The sequence below is a fragment of the Candoia aspera genome, chromosome 1 (genome assembly GCF_035149785.1).
Source record: "Candoia aspera isolate rCanAsp1 chromosome 1, rCanAsp1.hap2, whole genome shotgun sequence".
In the NCBI taxonomy this organism is placed as follows: domain Eukaryota; kingdom Metazoa; phylum Chordata; class Lepidosauria; order Squamata; family Boidae; genus Candoia; species Candoia aspera.
The window spans coordinates 62,521,267-62,539,340 of record NC_086153.1 but is presented as its reverse complement, the minus strand read 5'-3'; the positions used below and the strand labels follow the sequence as shown (position 1 = coordinate 62,539,340).

General features: G+C 41.6%; 1 protein-coding gene across 2 annotated transcripts in view; it reads left to right on the top strand.

The window, feature by feature from the left end:
- The window catches only part of SLC29A1 (solute carrier family 29 member 1 (Augustine blood group)), an 84,102-nt gene extending 67,574 nt beyond the window's left edge, over positions 1–16,528 (top strand). For both annotated transcript variants that reach the window (XM_063305064.1, XM_063305054.1), the window contains exons 5-14: positions 4,003–4,151; positions 4,836–4,975; positions 5,414–5,548; positions 5,750–5,847; positions 6,103–6,199; positions 7,435–7,526; positions 7,651–7,759; positions 9,556–9,641; positions 15,066–15,265; positions 15,371–16,528. In XM_063305064.1, coding sequence (XP_063161134.1) covers positions 4,003–4,151; positions 4,836–4,975; positions 5,414–5,548; positions 5,750–5,847; positions 6,103–6,199; positions 7,435–7,526; positions 7,651–7,759; positions 9,556–9,641; positions 15,066–15,265; positions 15,371–15,482 — 1,218 coding nt within the window. In that variant the 3' untranslated portion in view covers positions 15,483–16,528. The remainder of the gene's footprint in view (positions 1–4,002; positions 4,152–4,835; positions 4,976–5,413; positions 5,549–5,749; positions 5,848–6,102; positions 6,200–7,434; positions 7,527–7,650; positions 7,760–9,555; positions 9,642–15,065; positions 15,266–15,370) is intronic.
- Positions 16,529–18,074: the final 1,546 nt, after the last annotated feature.

Below are 18,074 nucleotides of genomic sequence, written 5' to 3'. Positions count from 1 at the left end.
TTGCCGTACAAACCAGGGCATCCCCAAGATGACCAAAGGTCCCCCTACCGGTGCCACAATAAACGGTAATTTTTCCCAATGGCTGCCCATTTGCAAAGCAACCATCCCGGTAGAGTGGGTAACTGGTTTCCCCCCTGCCATTGTCCCATCCAACTGGGTAAAGATCATCGGCCGTTTTAAAGGGAACGTGGGTAACCCCAACGCAGTAACCACGTCGGGGTGCATTAAGGACCGTGAACACCCCGAATCAATCATGGCCCACAGTTCTATGGTTCGGGTGCTGGACCCCAACTTCACTCTAATGGTCAGGGTCGGGAAATCCCCACTCACCGAAACATGGTCGCGCCCATCTTCTTCTTCCACCTGCCCCACGGCGCCCTTCAAAGCAGGTGGCTGGCGTTTCCCACCTGTCCCCTCTCCTCTCCAAAGAAGGGGCTGCCGTCAGGTTCCGCCTCAGCCAGGGCGGCTTTCATCTTCCTTGGTAGGGATGGCGATTTCCCGGCCGGTTTAGCTGGGCGATCCTCGCCTTGTCTTTTTGGGCACGCCACCGCCCGGTGGCCTTCCTTCCCGCAGCGCAGACATTGCCCTTTAGCAAAGCGACGCTCCCTCTCCTCTTCCCACGCACGCTGGCTGGGTAGACCCGAAGAGATCGGAGCGCGGGCGCTTTTGATGGTTTTGCCTTGCTTCACCGCCTTACGATGTGCAAAGGTTTCCAGGGCGTTTTCAGCGCTGCCCGCTAGTTGAATCCACCCATACAAAGTCTTTGGGTCATCACGCCCCAGAGCCCACCGAAGGACATCAGTTTCCAGCCCATCTTTAAACAGCTCTACTAGGTTGGACTGGGACCAATCCTCAACTTTTCCGGCCAGTGCTTTGAATTCTAACGCGTAGTCTGCCACTGAAAGTGACCCTTGGGCCAGATTCTTCAGAGCCCGTTTCGCCCTTTCTTGTGCCAGAGGGTCCTCAAAGTGTTGTTTTAGCACCCACAGGAACTCCTCGAAGTCCTCTAGCTCTGGGGCCTCTGCTTGACACCACTGGACGTACCAATCCACCACCCTCCCCTTCAGCCTATTTGCAATGGCATTGATTTTTCCCCTCTTGGAGCGGAAGCTCTGCTCCCAGTCCTCCATGTAGCTATTAGCATTGGTAATGAAGAAAGACAGCTTCGTAGGATCGCCGTCAAACTTCACAGGAAAGGGGGGGGGGTCTCGCCGCCTCCAGCCATTCGGCTGTTCAGTCACGTCTAGGGTCCTCCTCCCTGTCGCTGACTGTCGGAACCGAGTCCGACCTCTTCTCCGCGGAGATGGGGGTGGTTAGCGCTCTGATCCCTAGCGCCCTTTCGTCTTCCCTCAGCCGACCCCGACTTCCCACGGTTTTCCCTTAGCATTACCGCCAAAGACTCCAACTTCTCCTCCAAAGCCTTCATTCGCGCGGGGGTGACCAATTCTTCAGCCGCACCGGTTACCACTACCACTGTAGGTGACAACGGAGGTCCTGGTTTCCGGACCTCTTGGGCGTTCCCTACAGCGGAGTCCTCGTCCTCGTCCCCCGTTCTATATTCGGCCCCTGACGTGCCCGCCGTTTCCGACGTTACCACCTGCTCGCCGGGTTGTAGCCCCAGCTATTCTCGGCGGGCCGCCCTCTCCGCACAGGCACTCCGGGCCACCCACACCGCCATGGTGTCCGGTTCCTCTTCAATCCACTTGGCTTCTCGTAGTAGAGACATCGCTAGCGCTCCCTGTCACAGGTAACCTGGCTAGGGGCTAGCGGGATAGATTTCTTTGATGATTCTCAGCTTTATGTAATGATTGCCTTATCCCAACGAAGTCAGTCTCACCAGAGTTTAGTGAATAAAACTGATTTATTGAAAGGATAGTATGCAAATACGAAGAAAGCTGAGAATAAGCAAAAGCGCGCCAAATACAAACTAAAAACCCTCGCCTCCAAACCGATCCCGCCCCCACCCCAACATCTCAACCACCCCCTCCCAGCATCGGCAAGCGTCACACATCTGCCTGGGAAAGTAACCTTGAAAACATGTCATAACCCAAACGCACATTCCTTCAGGGTAACGCAAAGATAACAGCCTGGCAGGGCTGGAATTCCCCCCCCGCAGGTGATAGACACGGATCAGAAACATGACATGCAAAACGTTACGATGTATGCAAACCATTGGAACGATGAACATGACACTCAGAAAAAGGTGCTTGCTTCTTTCTATGAGGCTGATGAAAGGGAGGTATAAGTCAATAAATAGACATAAAACTGTTTTGAACATAACAGAAAAAAAATTATTGTAAACCGCCCAGAGTCCCCCATGAGGTGGAGATGGGCGGTGAATAAATTTATAAATAAGTAAGTAAGTAAGTAGGTGCTTTTAATTTTTAACTAGGAAAAAGGTGTGCCACAAGATTCTTGGGAAAGATTCCAGAATACTTGGGAAAGATTCCATTGAAGTCTAGAGTAAAAGTCAAGGACCTAAATTGGTCTTCTTTTCTAAATGCTGTAGTCCCTTTTGCTCATCAGAGAGGTACAAGCATCTTTCTTTAGCTTGCACATATTTTCCACAGTAGTCATGCTGAAGCTTCAGAAAGCTCTACAGGAAATGGATTATCTGGCATCCTTTCAGTCAGGTTTCAGGTATGGGTGTGAAACCAAAACAGCATTGATCATGTTTGTGGATGACCTGGGAAGGAGCAAAATGGAGATAACATCTTTGATCTCCTTGCTCTTTCATCAACTTTTGATGCCATCAATAATGGTATCCTGGATTGGCTCTGGGGTTGGGAGATGGGGGCATGATCTTGAGCTGGTTCTCGTCCTTCCTCTGGGGTCAGTTTCAATTGGTGTTGATTGGGGGGGTTGAGCCCATTCCTCTTCCTTTGTGCAATTCCTCAGGGCTCAATGCACTCCTCAGTCTTATTTAACATCTACATGAAACTACTGGGTGAGATCATTCAGTGGTATAGGGTGAGATGCCATTATCATGCCGATGATATCTAGTTGTACATCTCTGCCCTGGTCAGCCAAACAATGCTGTAGAGAATCTGTCTCATGTCTGGAAGCTGTGGGGTCTGGATGGGGAAGAAGAGGTTTCAGCTAAACCCTAGCAAGACTGAATAGCTTTGGTTTTTAGGGCACCCTGGATCTGGTATTTTCCATCTTTAGTTCTGGGTGGGATTGCATTATCCCAGACAGAACTGTGTGTAATCTGGGGGTCTTCCTGGACTCATGGATGCTGTTCAAGAAGCTGCTGGCAGCCATGGCCAGGAGGGCTTTTGCACAACTTCATGTTGTGTACCAATTGCACCATTTCCTGAATCAGGAGGCACTCTACATGGTCACTTACCACCTCCCAGTGGATACTGCAATGCACTTTACATTGAGCTAACCTTGAAGAACATCCAGAATCTGCAGTTGGTCCAGAATGTAGCAGTGCAAGCAATTAGGGCATATTGGTATATCCATGTCAGGTATGAGGGTCCAGGGTCAGTACTTGAGAAGGCAGGCTAAGGAGTTGAAGAACACAGTTGTGAGGTAAATGGAGAGTTGTTGCCAATAGATCTGCGAGGCACACGGCTCCACTTATATAGGGACGGGGTGACCTGGATTTGTTCGTCTGGTGGGGAGGGGGTTCTTTCTGGCCAATAGTCTTGCTGAGCACCTTTGCTCAGCCCACCTCTCTTTGTGATGAGCCCTTGCATTGGGGGGAGGTGTTAGCTCCGCCTCTTCATCTTCTCAGGTCAGCGATAACTGCCTCTCCTAGTTGCTAGGCAATGCTGCTTTCCCTGCCTGTGACTCTTCCAGCTGAGCCCCCTCAGGCTGATGACCCTCCTGTAACTCTTCTTCATCTTCTGAGTCTGAGCTGGCCATGACAATTTTGATGTTCATATTGTGTTATCCTCCTAGAGTCTCTTTGTGAGATGGGTGGACATATACATCTAAATAATAATAATAATAATAATAATTTGCAAATTCTGACCCCTTTCTAACCACTTGCAGGACTCATACAATCATGTTAAAATGAATGTCACAGGGAAGAATGAAGTTCATCACTCGTACTTGCAGTCCATATTTAATAATGCGATGACACTGTGTTCCATGTTGGCTCTACTCATCTTCACCTGCCTTAACTCCTTTCTCCACCAGAGGTATGATCTTTATAGATTTTCCAAAATGAAAATTCCAGACCTATCTCCCTCTGAGTCCTTTGATTCCCAGCACAGTGGCAACATTCAGACTAGGTCAGTTTTGATCTTCTCAGTGAGAAAAGAACTTTACTTTCTGTCCTGATTTATGAGGCTACTCTAAGCATTTGATTTATTTCCATATATGTGACCCAGAACAGTTGTAGGAGTACAGTATCTAAATACAAAAATAAATTGTTTTACTTTGCTGTATTGTCTTTAGGTTTTTGAAGTAGATAGTTAGTTCAATTTTTCTAAGAGTTATTTTAGTTTTACATAAATGGAAGCAATTGCTTATATCATAACCGAAACAGAATGCAACAGAAAATTCATAGATACATTAAAAAATTCTCTTCATTTACATTCACAAATTCAAGATGGGTCTGTCTAGATTAGCTCCCCAACATGAGTGCTTCCAGATGTGTGTACTTTAACTCCCTGAAACATGACCATTGCTGAGCATTCTGAGAATTGAAGATCACACATCTGGAGGATGTCCAGGTTGGGAAAAGCTATTTCAGATTGTGCTTACATATGTAAAAACAGGTTATCTGTTGGTTGAAGTTTTATCTCAATAGAACTAATTAGATTTCATTATGATTTTAGAAAGCCAATGAGTTTTTTTCTCTATCTTTCCCCATTTGTTAGGATTCCTCAGCAAGTACGGATCATATCTAGTTTGGCTGCCATCTTCTTGGTCTTCATGGTTACAGCTGTCCTAGTCAAGGTCCCAATGGAGCCTTTGCCTTTTTTCATCATTACCATGGTCAAGATAGTCCTAATCAATTGTAAGTGAAGTTCTGTTGTGTGTTTATGTATGTGTACACACACGCATATGTATATGAATTATTAAAGCAGCCACACCTTTTTCAGGCTCACAGATACATGTATACACATAGGTAAACACATTCTGTCTCTGATGTGCAATACTTCACCTTTACCAATGTTCTGAGAAACTAGACATTTTTAGCATTGAGCATTCTGTTGAAGTGGGAAGAATATAATTCTTGCAGATTCAATTTTTGCCAGTAGGAGAATGTGCAAGAGCAGATAGAAGCATTGTTTCCCATCAATGCTGAATGTGGTGTGCTAGCTATGGTGATATAAGCTACATCCAGACAATCTCCTGCCCTTCCGCATTGGGTTCAGTTATAGTACTTCCTTTCTCTGGATCAGATCTGTTTCCCATTACCTTTTAAATGTTTTTCTGTCTTTTTTTCGGACAGCCTTTGGAGCCATTCTCCAAGGCAGCCTCTTTGGATTGGCAGGGCTCCTGCCTGCCAGTTACACAGCACCTATTATGAGTGGGCAGGGCCTCGCAGGGACATTCGCAGCTGTAGCCATGATCTGTGCTATTGCCAGTGAGTATTACATATTGATTATTTTGGTTTACGCCACACCTTTCAACCCATAAGGCTTCCAAGGCAGGCTGTAAATTGTCTCTGATGTACAACTGTATGTCACTTACAGGCAGCCTCTGATATTTCAGAGAGCAAGAGGTTTGTTCAGAAGCCACCCATCACCAAGGAAAGGGCTGCCACTCCTCTTTAAATCTTTTTCAGGTGGTTCCAAACTAGAAGAAAGCGCCTTTGGTTACTTCATCACAGCCTGTGTTGTGATCATGATAGCTATTGGCTCCTATATCATGTTGCCTCATCTGGTAAGATCGTTTTTCCTGAAAGTAGACCTGAATATGCTGAAGTTGTGGGCAAGTTGGGAAGTCTCCTGCCATGCAAGCACCCTTTGGCAAAGGTAGCTGGGCTCTTCATTCAGTCCTCACTGATAGGTATGGATAAGTCAGAAGATAGTTCAGCTTGTTTCAGAAGAGTTCCCACTGTCCAGCCACAACCTGTTTTTTGGTTGCTGTTTCATCTTCCTTTTATACCACCTGCTCAGTATCTTACTATTTCCACAGGATTTCTTCTGCTTTTATTCCATGAAGAATAAGAGAGAGTATCAAACTTCTGTGACTCAGGCTGAGATGGAAACAAAAGTTGATCTCATTAAGAAAGGTAAAAGCCAGAGAAGAGAGTATGGAAAGAAGGGAAGTGTATTCATGTTCATTAATACAGGGTGGAGAAGCAGTGGCGTGTCAGGTATTCCTGAATTACAAGTAATATTGTGACTAATGGTAAGGGATGCAGATCAGCAATAAATCAAAGGTCATAGGTACCAAATCTCTGGTTTAATGCATGTGGGGTCCTCATCAGAACCTCAAAGCAATCAAAAGCTGTAGCCTATTTTTATTCCCTTATACATTGAATTTATTATACATTTATTCCCTTTATTCAATGTATTAATTGTCCTATAGTTTTTTCTAAAGTTAGCAAGATAAAATAAAATCCAGTGAAATCCACATATGTTGATGACCTAGCATAAGATTTCTTATAAGATGTGCCACCAGTAATACCTTCATCTAGTGCTCTTCAGAATAACCAGCTGCCAGGACCTAGTGAGCAATAAAGAATAGTAGGATTTTTCTCTTCTAGCCCATGCTGTTGCCCTTCAAAGGTCATGTGTGAGAGGAGATGTACTGACCTTTGAATACAACCAGACTAGAAGGCCAGTGGTTAAAAAAAATGAACTATTTATTTAGGCAATCTCTCAATAACACATTTTTAGAAAAATAATTTATTGAAATGCAGTAATGGGTTTTACGATCTGTCTATTCTCATTAAGTTCCCCTCATGCTCTCCGCTGAACCAAACATTTCATTCTGATTTCTGCTGTCAACCATCCAAGACATTTTTTTTGTACAAGTATCATACTCACATAAGAAACAGCAAAGACTAAAATATAACAGGCAGCAGTGACTAAAATGGCTTCATGCAGATAAAACCACTTTAAAATAGCAATTGGAAGCATTTAAGAAAGCAAAAAATATCTTGGCCTTTCACCAAACAGATTCCAGGCCAACTTCTCTGGAAACAACATTTTATGACTGAGGACAATTCAGACATAGTTACTTGCAGTTCAGTATGTGAAAGCACTTGGAGCACAGACCTCACTGACACCTAAGTCATGGGTAGGCATATAGGGGAAGAGGCACTTTTTCAGATACTGTGGCCCTGAATCATGAAGCTTTATAACTTAAAATCAGCATTTTAAATTGGGTCCAGGACTGGAATGGGGTTAGTGAAAAATAAAGACAATACTGGCTCAATAATAAATGTTCAGTCCTAGTTTCTGCAAAATATATGTATTAAAAGTTCATTTTGTCAAAATTATCTTTTTCATCGGTCCATAGATGAAGTTAATGGTGTTGAACGAAACCACTCTTTGAATGGAGATCTCCATTCCTCCAGCCACAAATCTTCAGTCCTCAGCATCTTCAAAAAGGTACTTGATTGGGGCATGGATCTTTTTCACACCCTAGTATTCTGTTCTGTATTTGTTTTTTCAAAAAATGTTACCTGGAATTCTGTGGTTGTATTTGCCTTTGCTTATATGTTCTTTCTCCTAGATATGGGTTATGGCTATTTCTGTCTGCTTAGTTTTTACTGTTACAATTGGAGTCTTCCCAGCTATCACTGTTGCAGTAAAGCCAACTATTGGAGAAAATACACTTTGGGGTAAGCTAAACTTGGCTCTTGGAAGTGATTAAGATCTACAGTGATGAGACAAGGTTTGTGAACCTTTAGAACTATTTGTAATCCTGCAGTAGTATGACAGTGTAATCTGATCTCCAAGTCCCACTAATAAAAAATTGGTTAAACAAAGAACAAGCAAAACCGTTCATTTATGAAACTGCTTCAGTTCATTGACATTTTGGGTTGAACTTCTCACATTTCGTATCACAACAATTCAGTTATGTTAATGTCAGGATTTTGACTCATACATTCCAAAACATGAAATTTCTTCTGCTTCAGCCATTCTGCTATAGATTTATTTGTGTGTTTAAGATTAATGTTGTGCTGCATGACCCACATTCATTTAAGCTTCAACTCATGGACAGGTATTCTGATATTTCCTGTATAATCCAGAATCCATTGTTGTTATCTATCATTGTGATACATCTAGGTCCTGACTGAGGCTGCATAGTAGCCCCAAATCATGATATTCCCATTGCCTTCCTTCACAGTTGAGATGAAGTTCTTTTGTTGGGTTTTGTTTTCTCCAAATAACATGTTTCTAAATAATGAAAGTTTCACTTTCCATCTCATCTGTTCACAGAATATTGTTCCAGTAGCCTGCTGGCTCATCCAGGTGGTCTATGCATACCACTTTTTCTTAATTTAACTAGAGTCTTAGAATCTGTTAATAGAAGCTATATAAAGTTCAGACCACATTGTAAGTCACAGTACTGCAAGATTACAGAGATGTGCAAAGAGTTCACAAATGGTTTCTCTTGTAACTCAGACTTCCTCTGGAAAGCCTAGATCAATTTACAGAGTGTCTCCTGGCAGTCTGCTTAGCCTGTAACTTTATTTGCCATCTGCTTTTGAAGGAGCCTCACTATGATGATGAAGTATGGGCAAGTTTAGTCTGGAAAGTGGGAGGACATGGAAGAGAAAGGTAGGCTGTGGCACAAAGTTGTTAGGAAAATACAGAAACTAGAGTAGGGAGACAGGTTTGAAAACTAAATAGACTCTTCCTATTTAATTTTCCACATCTAATTTAGACACAATTTGTTTGTTTTCCTGGTTTGCGGGGGAGGGTTGCTCTGCCCACACTCATGTACAGTTATGTCATTTATTATCCCACAACAGACTTTATAGGCATTTTATTTATTAATTTAATCAAGTTACAAGCATTTTTATACTGTCCAGCTCCACACGTTTTACAATATACTGGTTGGTACTTGTAAGGATTTAATAAAGAATTAAAACATCATAATCACTATATTAATTGGGCATTGTGAGTAGAGTCAGTAAGAAATAGCTATGATGGTGTTGGATGGGCTAGAGAAGTAATGATAATACAGAGTAGGATTGAAGAAGAATTCAGGATTGGTACAAGTCTGTTAGAAAAAAATCCATGTTGAGAAGTTATGGGATCACACATCCTTTTGAAGACCGAGCAGGCTTTGCAGCTTGACTTTCCAGAACAGATCAAACCAAAAGGGAACATTTTAAAGGAATTCTTAGACTACCCAGACTAACATGTAAGGTGCTCTTTTAATCCCATGTCTGTCCTCATATTATTCACAAGTGCTACAGTAATGACTTGATAAAAGTCCCTATATTGGCTATAGAATACTCATTCCTTTCTGTATCATTATATTACTTGTTTGAGGAAGATGGAAGAGAGTGAGCTACAGTATACTGTTTGCCTGAGCCTAGCTAAAGTCATCTCAATATTGCCCCATTGTAGCAGGCAGAGATCCAGTCCTGGGACTGACCACACTTCTTTATTACTCTTTCTTCAGTTGCCTATTTCATCCCAGTTGCTTGTTTCCTGGTGTTTAACATCTTTGACTGGGCAGGAAGGAGCCTCACAGCTGTCTGTGTTTGGGTGAGTATAGGGAAGCCAGGCATTTGCAGTACTCAGCTAATCCACCCTTCCTAAAGTTCAGACATGTCTTCTGAGCCAAGATCAAGAAAAAAAAAACATGTTCTTTTGAAACAGAATTCTGAGGAAAAATGTGGAGGGATCTGAGGAGGGATGGTACATTTGTTCAGTATTTTTCCACCAACTGAGGCAGTTGATGTCACAACTCTATATGGTAAAATAGGAAAAGTGGTTCTATTAAGGACAGCGGCCCTGTTGAAGCCATTTCAGATGAGCCTGGCTTAAGTTGCTTCATGTTGCTTACTGCAGATATGAGGCAAATATGAAGCACAAATATGAGGCACAAAGAAAAGAAGACAGATCTGTCAGTGGCTTATTGCCAGGTGAGCTGCATAGAAGCTCCATGAAGAAAGATGGTAGAATATTCTGAGCGTACCTCCGAATAACAGATGCTAGTGGCCATTATATTCTCAAACTGTACTCACAGCAGCAAAAAGGAAAGAAGTAAGAAGAGGCATGAGACAGACCCTAAAGTTGCTTACTAGCAAATGGAAAGAAAATCCAAATAATGAAAGAATACCAAGGGTATGACAACGCCGGCTCCAAGGCTTAGAAACGGAGATGAGCACCGCCCCCTAGAGTCGGATTCGACTGGACTTTACGTCAAGGGAAACCTTTACCTTTTTACCAAGGGTGTGATTTTCTACTGTAAAGATGCCACAGAAAGTCATCTTAGCTGCAGAGAGAAGTCTTAAGCAGACAAATTTCTGGGAATCATAAAAAGGAGTCATAAGAAGGAATGAGGGAGAAGGAAAATACTTCAAGCAGGCAATGGAGACAAATGATTAAAGGAGAAAATTAAGTCTGGTAGTCTAATTAACTAGAGACATGAGTAACAGTGGAAGAAGGAAAAAGGCAAGGATCACTTATTTTGCTTGACCCAAATAATATGTGCTGTTTTTTCCTCTCATCTATTTGACTTGGGTGAAGGCACCTCCAGTCAATAATCCCACGCTCACTACCTCACAGTTAGCAGCTTGTCTAGCAGCATAGGGATACTATACAGATGAGGGGCTGAAAAAGGAATGTTACAGAGCAACCCAAGGTCTTGGATGAGTATAAAGAAGCCAAAAACCTTGCTCCTGGGGGCTGAGAGAAATGCATTTCAGGAAACAAGGTCCCACAGCTCAGCATTTGAAACAGTATGTCAGCCCTTAGCTTTCAGGCTAATGACTTCAGCATAATATTAATAAGACTGTTTAAGCAGTTGTCAGTGTACAACAATAGGGCAACTTGTTTAAGTCAGTACACTTCAGCAGGAAACCAAACGCAGTTTCACTTTCTCCCTTCGTGTTGGGATCAGTTGTCTTGGCTGCTCTCCCTCCTGCCCAGCCTTTCAGGCTTATCCCATAGAGAAGGATGGGCTTGCATAAAGTATGTTTGCCAAAGAGTTCTGTGGAAAGTTTGACTCCACAGAGGTGATGGGTGGGAGGTTTGAGGCTGGTGAGCCACACAGATCCTTCCTTTCTGCGGTCTCGCCCTTCTTCCTGCTGCCTTCTCATTTGGCAAAAAGGCTTGTTTTGTTTGTCACACATGGGAGACGAAGGAGAGATAGGGCATTTTACCCACTTGTTAACATCTAAGTGAGTCCCTGGTTATCCAGCTCCAAGAAGGAATAGGGCTATTTTTATTTTTAATCAGGTAAAACCTCAGAAAGTCTCTGTTCTCAGGAGTCTTATTGCCCAGTCAGTGACAAATACTGAGTTAAATTGGAGCTAACAGCCTGAAATATGTTTGGCCATGCCACTCTGATTTTTGTAACAGAGCCTACTTTTTTTTCTTTTTGGGGGGGGAGGTTAGGATATGATAAGAATTACTTTATTCCTATTCCAAACTAGCTAATTTAAGTCATTATTCTTCAGATAAACATATATAAGTCAATGTGACATAATTAGGTTTGCACCCCGCAGAAAGATGTCATTAGACCTAATAGATGACCATCGTAAGAGAGCCAAACAGTATGTTACAGGAGAGGGCAAAACATTTCCACAGTTTAGAGGGCAAATATGTGTGGCTGAGGTAGCTACTCGATTAGTTAAAATAAATCAGATAAAGTTTACTTACGATCTTGTGTGAAATGATGAGGTTGGCATAAATGCTTTGTTGACAAGAAGTTACCTTTAACCTGAGTCAGACCACCTAGTCCCACGGGGTCAACTCCACTCTTCTATAACCCTGCTATCCCAAAGACTGTTAGATTATAGCTTTATGCTATTAGAGGCTCGTAGCAGTTGTAACATCTACTTTGACCAGCCGTTAAGTTTCCAAGATTTCAGGTAAATCAGGAGCTTTCTGAATTCAGATCCCATGCTTTATCAGTAAGCTGTGACCTTCCCCAACAGCTTACTGATAAAGCATGGGATCTGAATCCAGAAAGGGCTCCAGTTCTGACATATCCCGAAGAGAAATCTCTGAACAGCTAAACTGGGATAATGCTTAGATTTAAACTGCTAGCCATGCTAGAAATACATTCTTTGGCAGGCTGAATGAGCTGAAATGTGACCTAGATAGGAACAAGAAGGCTGACTAGCAAGTCCTCTGAAGGGCTAAGTGAGAAATGATCTAGGGTTGCACTGTCCCCTCGCAAAAGTTGAGGAAAGAACAAGTTTTTTTGGAGTATCTTGTTTGTTTGGGTGAGTTTTACAGTTGTTTTCTTTAGGATTTTTTCCCCCCTTCCTATTGGTTCATTGCTGGGTTTGTGGAATGATTGCTCAGTGTTTTTTCTCTGTCAGTGACCCAGGACAGAGGAACAGCTGTCCTTTCAATTGGTAGTTTTTGCTCAAATATAGAGGAGTGTGGGTGTGGAGGAAGTAGATTTGAAGGAAGTATATTCATGAGTGAAGAAGTCGAGAAAGCCACAACATCCAGCTCCCTGGTCTAAGCTCTACAAAGCAGCCAGGACAGCTCTTTCTACCAGGTTTCTATGATTATAGGGTATGGCCAGTGGTATTTTGGCTGGCAGACCCAGGTCTGTAGCCATCCAGAACCCAAGAATGTGTGAGGAACACAGTTTTCTGATGTGTAATTTGAATTAGATACTGTACTAAAAGTAGTTCCTGAAACATAAAGCCAGCAGAAACAAATCAATAAACTAAATACAATAAATATTAGTATTTGCAAAAACTGTTCAGACATTACCTATCACACACTCACGCACACAGTTGAGAAAGAGAGGGAGACAGTAGGTATTTGCAAAGAGAACTGTCAGATTATTTCTCACAAAGAGTAATAAAATGATAAAATTTAGGAGAAGGAATTTTTTTTAAAAAATTCTTCCCTCAATGTGCTGTACACTGCCCAGAGTCCCATTGTTTGTTGGGCAGCCTTATAAATCTAGTTAATAAAATAATAAAAATTTTAAATGACATCACATAAATAGATGTGTCCTTTCATGTTTCTCTTCAGAAAAAAACCCTCATATTTTCACTGTTATTTTTTCTTTACTGTTAGTTCCTGATACCTAGAGAAGCAAGCAAAACTGTATGGGCCATTTATCTTGTTTTTCCTTTCTGATCAAGGAACGGCAGCTCTCACCACTTTCAAGCACTTACTGTTGTGGTTTTTTAATCAAAAGCCCTCCATGTAACAAGGTTGAGTTCTGGCTGAGGCATGTAGCACAGTGAGTTGGGAAAGGGAGGAGGTGGTAGAATGATTGCAGCACCTTGATCTCCAGTGTTAGAACTCATTTGAATGCCCACCTACTTGGAAGAACTCCATGTAAATAGAAACCAAAATAACAGGGAACATACTGAGCTACAGCCTCTCTCCTTGATGCACAATTTTGATTTGCATGTAGTTGCAGAATAAAATCTGGAGAAGCATTCAAAAAAGTTGCCTCCACCAACCATCTGTAATCCACAGGATGCTTCATTTCCAATTCTGCTGTTGCCTGAGAAAACTCCATTTGCACTTACCTGTCTACAAACAGGCAAACATAGACCCACCCTGCTCCAGATAGAAAAGTTATTCCCAAGCCAGAAATATAAAAGGATTGAGATCAAAATAAATAAATATTGGGTGCATGGAAGTTAGTGAAAAAAATGCCCAATTTTATAATATTAGGTTCCGCTCTCCTGGTTATTTCCTAAAGTTAAGATTGCTGTGACAAAGAAGTATGTGAAGTTCTTCTTGCCAGTGAACAATTCCAAAATTAAAAACACAACCTCCAGTTGGTGTGAAAACCAGATTAATGCATTATCCAACTACTCAAGGGCTTTTATGGCCTAAGAGCCCTAATTCATTTTTGCAACCACTTGAACCTTCATTTAGACAAAACACGTTAAATAACAAATGCCTGACTTGAGTGAACTGCCAACCAGCACTCTGAGATAAACCAAACTGGTTTTTCAGCTATGAAAAATACCTAGAAATGGTTTCCTCAGAATTGCATTGCTCCAAAGTAATATTACAAGAAGCCCAATTTACTTACAAAACATTTATCTGCCATTTTTAAGCTGTGCTCCTCTCATACTGTAAGCTTTTCATGGGTAAAGGTGTTAAAATTACATATGCAACCCAGTGTTTTCCATATACTTCTTGTGGCATTAGATGCAGGGTTCAAAGTGATTCCAATACTTGCAAGGATTTGGATCAAGTAATAATGGATCGGGTAATAATGCTTAAGTTGAGTATATAGAGCAACTGAATTCTGAAGTCTTTTATTCCCATCACTAACAGAAGCTAAAATAAATGCCAAGTGATAAATCTTTCCCAACAGGTAATTTTAATTTGTACAGTGAAAATTCCCTGCCAAGGGAATCTGTTTTTATAGGAAGTAGTTAGTTATGCATCCTCTGAATATCAAGCTTGAATGTTCTGTCCCGATTAGCTAGTGGAGAGTTGCTTTATATCTTGTGAAAATAATCTCCTATGATCTTTAAAGAGGCTAATAGAGGAGAAAAAGTATTTTGTGTATACTGGATATTTCACATAAAATGTATAAAGAGTTGCTTACAGTTGTCTTGCTCTTGAAGGTGCAATTCAGGAGTTGGAATATAAATATGTCCTATTATTGCCATATTCTTGGTTAGCATTAGTATGGCTCTGGTTTTATCATTATGTGTTAAAGATAAAATTTTGGCTGTACCTCATAACAAGACAATAAGAATTGTGGATTATTTGAGCATAGAAGTGGGCCAAAATTATTAATACGTAACACTGGAAGGGGAAATCTACACTTAATCTACAGCAGTGAATTGTTAATATATGTTGCCAGTATTTATTTATTTATTTATTACACTGGGGCAGAGAAGACTTTTGAGCAATATGGACAAATTTTGGGTTCTGTTTATAATTTTCCAGTCCCCTTTTTTATCACAGCAATTACTAATGTTGATATAATATATTATTGTTCTTCACCTCCCACAGCCTGGAAAGGAGAGTTGCCTGCTACCCTTCATGGTGATTATCCGTCTGATTTTCATTCCCCTCTTCATGCTGTGTAACGTGCAGCCCCGTCATAACCTGCCGGTCATCTTTGCTCATGATGCCTGGTACCTGGTCTTCATGTTGTTATTCTCCATCTCCAATGGTTACTTGGCCAGCCTCTGCATGTGCTTTGGACCCAAGTAAGTATTGCTTGAGATGAATGAATTTTAAAGAAGGGAAAGCAACTGATACTTGGATGGCTGAATGCTGCACTGAGCTGATAAGTTTTTTGTTTTTCCTTCTAGGATGGTGCTAACTCATGAGGCGGAAACTGCTGGAGCCATCATGGCCTTCTTTCTCTCCTTGGGTCTGGCTTTGGGTGCCATCTTATCCTTTCCCCTCAAATATGCAATCTAAAGAAGATACCCCGTAGGATCTATGGGCAGAGGAGCAGTAGACTCATAGCACCATGGAGGATTTCTTGCCTGCTTCCTGAGACCTTGCTGCCTTAATACCTCTTGGCTTGGAGCAGGGCTTCTCTTACTATCCAAATGGCCAGCTTCTCCTTGGGTATAACATCCCCCCCGTCACACACAAACCCCTTTACCAGCACCAGCTATGAACAACTTACATTCATTTGATGTGTTCTGCTTCACACTGTCTAGCAAAAGAGAATTCTTCCCAGTCCAACCTCCCAGCCTTCCAGTTGCTCCTATGAATTTGTTGGGGTTTTCACACTTCATTAGTGTCTGCTCTACCCTCCAAAGGCAAGTCATTGAAAGAGCTGCTGCACCCAAGAATGTTCTTCATCAGATGACATGCCCTCCATGGAAAAGCAGTCCTTCTCTTCAGCTGCATGTTCAAGCCTCCAAGATCCATGGTTTGTGGACATCAGAATTAGGCCAGAACCTCAACAACTATTACTTGCAGACAGGTGATAGAAAGTGGGCCTTGGCTATTCCCACAACATAAGTAGTCTGGACAACAAAGGCATCCAGTTGGGGCCATGAATTACTGGTTACTTTGCGAATTGAAGAGTATTATATACAGACTGTATATGCCCCCTCTTCTAAAGGCCCTCCATGTTTCTTTTCCAAGGTTTTGCATGATCTGGCTCTAGGAGCATTGATAAATGAGCTCATGAAATCTTCGGCATAATGCAAATGATGAATGGATCATTCCCAAACCTGGTTGTTCAGAGCCCCTGCAATCTTCAGGCAGTTTTCTGTGTTTCTTGATGAATTTACGAAACTCAGGATTTGTGTATTTGAACTCTGTTTAAAAATGGCAATTTTTTTTTTAAGAAAGGTTGTGACAAATAAAGGGTAAATTTTTTTTGTATTGTTTGAAGCTGTAAAGTTACTTTGTATTTAAAGTATTTAATATTGTTAATTATAAAGGTCCACTTCATATGGGAATACAGCAAAGATCAATCATATTAAAAGAAAGTAATTCTTCACTCAGATCATTTTCAACACCCTAAAAGTATTAGGTATGTACACCCTAAGGAGTATTAGGTATGTTCACTGCCTTGAGTTATTTATAAAAATAATAAAGGCAGGATAAAAATAAAAATATAAACAAACAAATAATCAGTTGCATATGCTTAATACAGTATTGACTTTTTCCCCCCTGAAGGCAGAAGTGGACCTGAAGCGCCATCTACTGGTTATATATAATTTTTAAAAATTCCCTTCTCACCCCTACGAGTGGTGTGTGTCATCCTCAACCCCGGGTCCTCTACCAGAGGTCTGAGAGTTTGAGGGTTCTGCGCAGTATCTTGGCTGTTCCTAGCACTGCACTCCTCTGGACAGAGCTCTGATGTTCTTCCTGGGATCTGTTGGAGCCACTCTCCCAGCTTGGGGGTCACAGCCCCAAGTGCCCCTACCACCGCTGGGACCACTTTGGCCTTCACTTTCCACATCCTCTAGTTCCTCCTTCAGGTACTCCCGGTACTTCTCCAGCTTCTCATACTCCTTCTTCCTGATGTTGCTGTCACTTGGCACCGCTACATCTATCACCACTGCTGTCTTCTGATCCTTGTCTACTACCACGATGTCTGGTTGATTGGCCAGTACCTGGCCAATATATGAAATATATAAAATCCAAAGCAAATTAGGCCTGCCGTAAAGCATTAAAATGGTTTGACAAGCCCCAAATAGTAAGAAGTATAATACACCACCTTTATTTGTTGTTCAGTCGCCAATTGTTCTTGAATTAAGACAGCAGTATCATTACTGGTTCTGAAGTGTTTACACTAGGCAGAAATTTGGAGATTTCAAATAAAATGCCAGAATATCTGTTAGGCTTACAGTCACCTTTTTTAAACATGACACTAAAAATATAGAACTACATCAATTGTTAGGATAGCTTAATCACAGGCCTTTTCTACTTCAGTGCTGGCACACAATCGCACATCTTTCTTCAAAGCAGTTAATGGAATATTTAGGAAGCCATTGCACCTTGCAGACTTTTTTGCCTTACAGAGGAAATAATCTCGGGGAATTTATGAAAGGTATTCAAATAATGACTGTTCCTTTGGTGATTTTATTGGCCACAAGCATTACTGCTTTTCCTGTATATGGCACCACCTCTGCAATGACAGAGTGATACCTGTGAAAATTAGCGAGCTAGCTGGAGCCCCATGATTTTTTTCTTTTCTTTTTTTTAATGCAAGTTTTTAGAGAGTGGCCTAATTTGGAAGTGGGCATCTTGATATAAAGAGAGGAATTAAGATTACTTTAACCCAAGGCTGATTTATGTTTTAAATTTAAATTTCTATTTAAATTTATTGACATTCTTTCAAGCCATTAAGTGACTTCTTACAGAGATGCTGTTTGTGATGTTCCCTTTGTAAAGTATAATGGCCTTCTGGAAAGGCAGATTTAATTTTCCACAATTTCCAAATCATTACTGTGCATTTCTTAAAACTTGGTTACTTCGATCAACACATTGCAGACCTCAGCTCTTGAGTTATTCTACCCTGGAAAATACTGGGATTCTTTATTC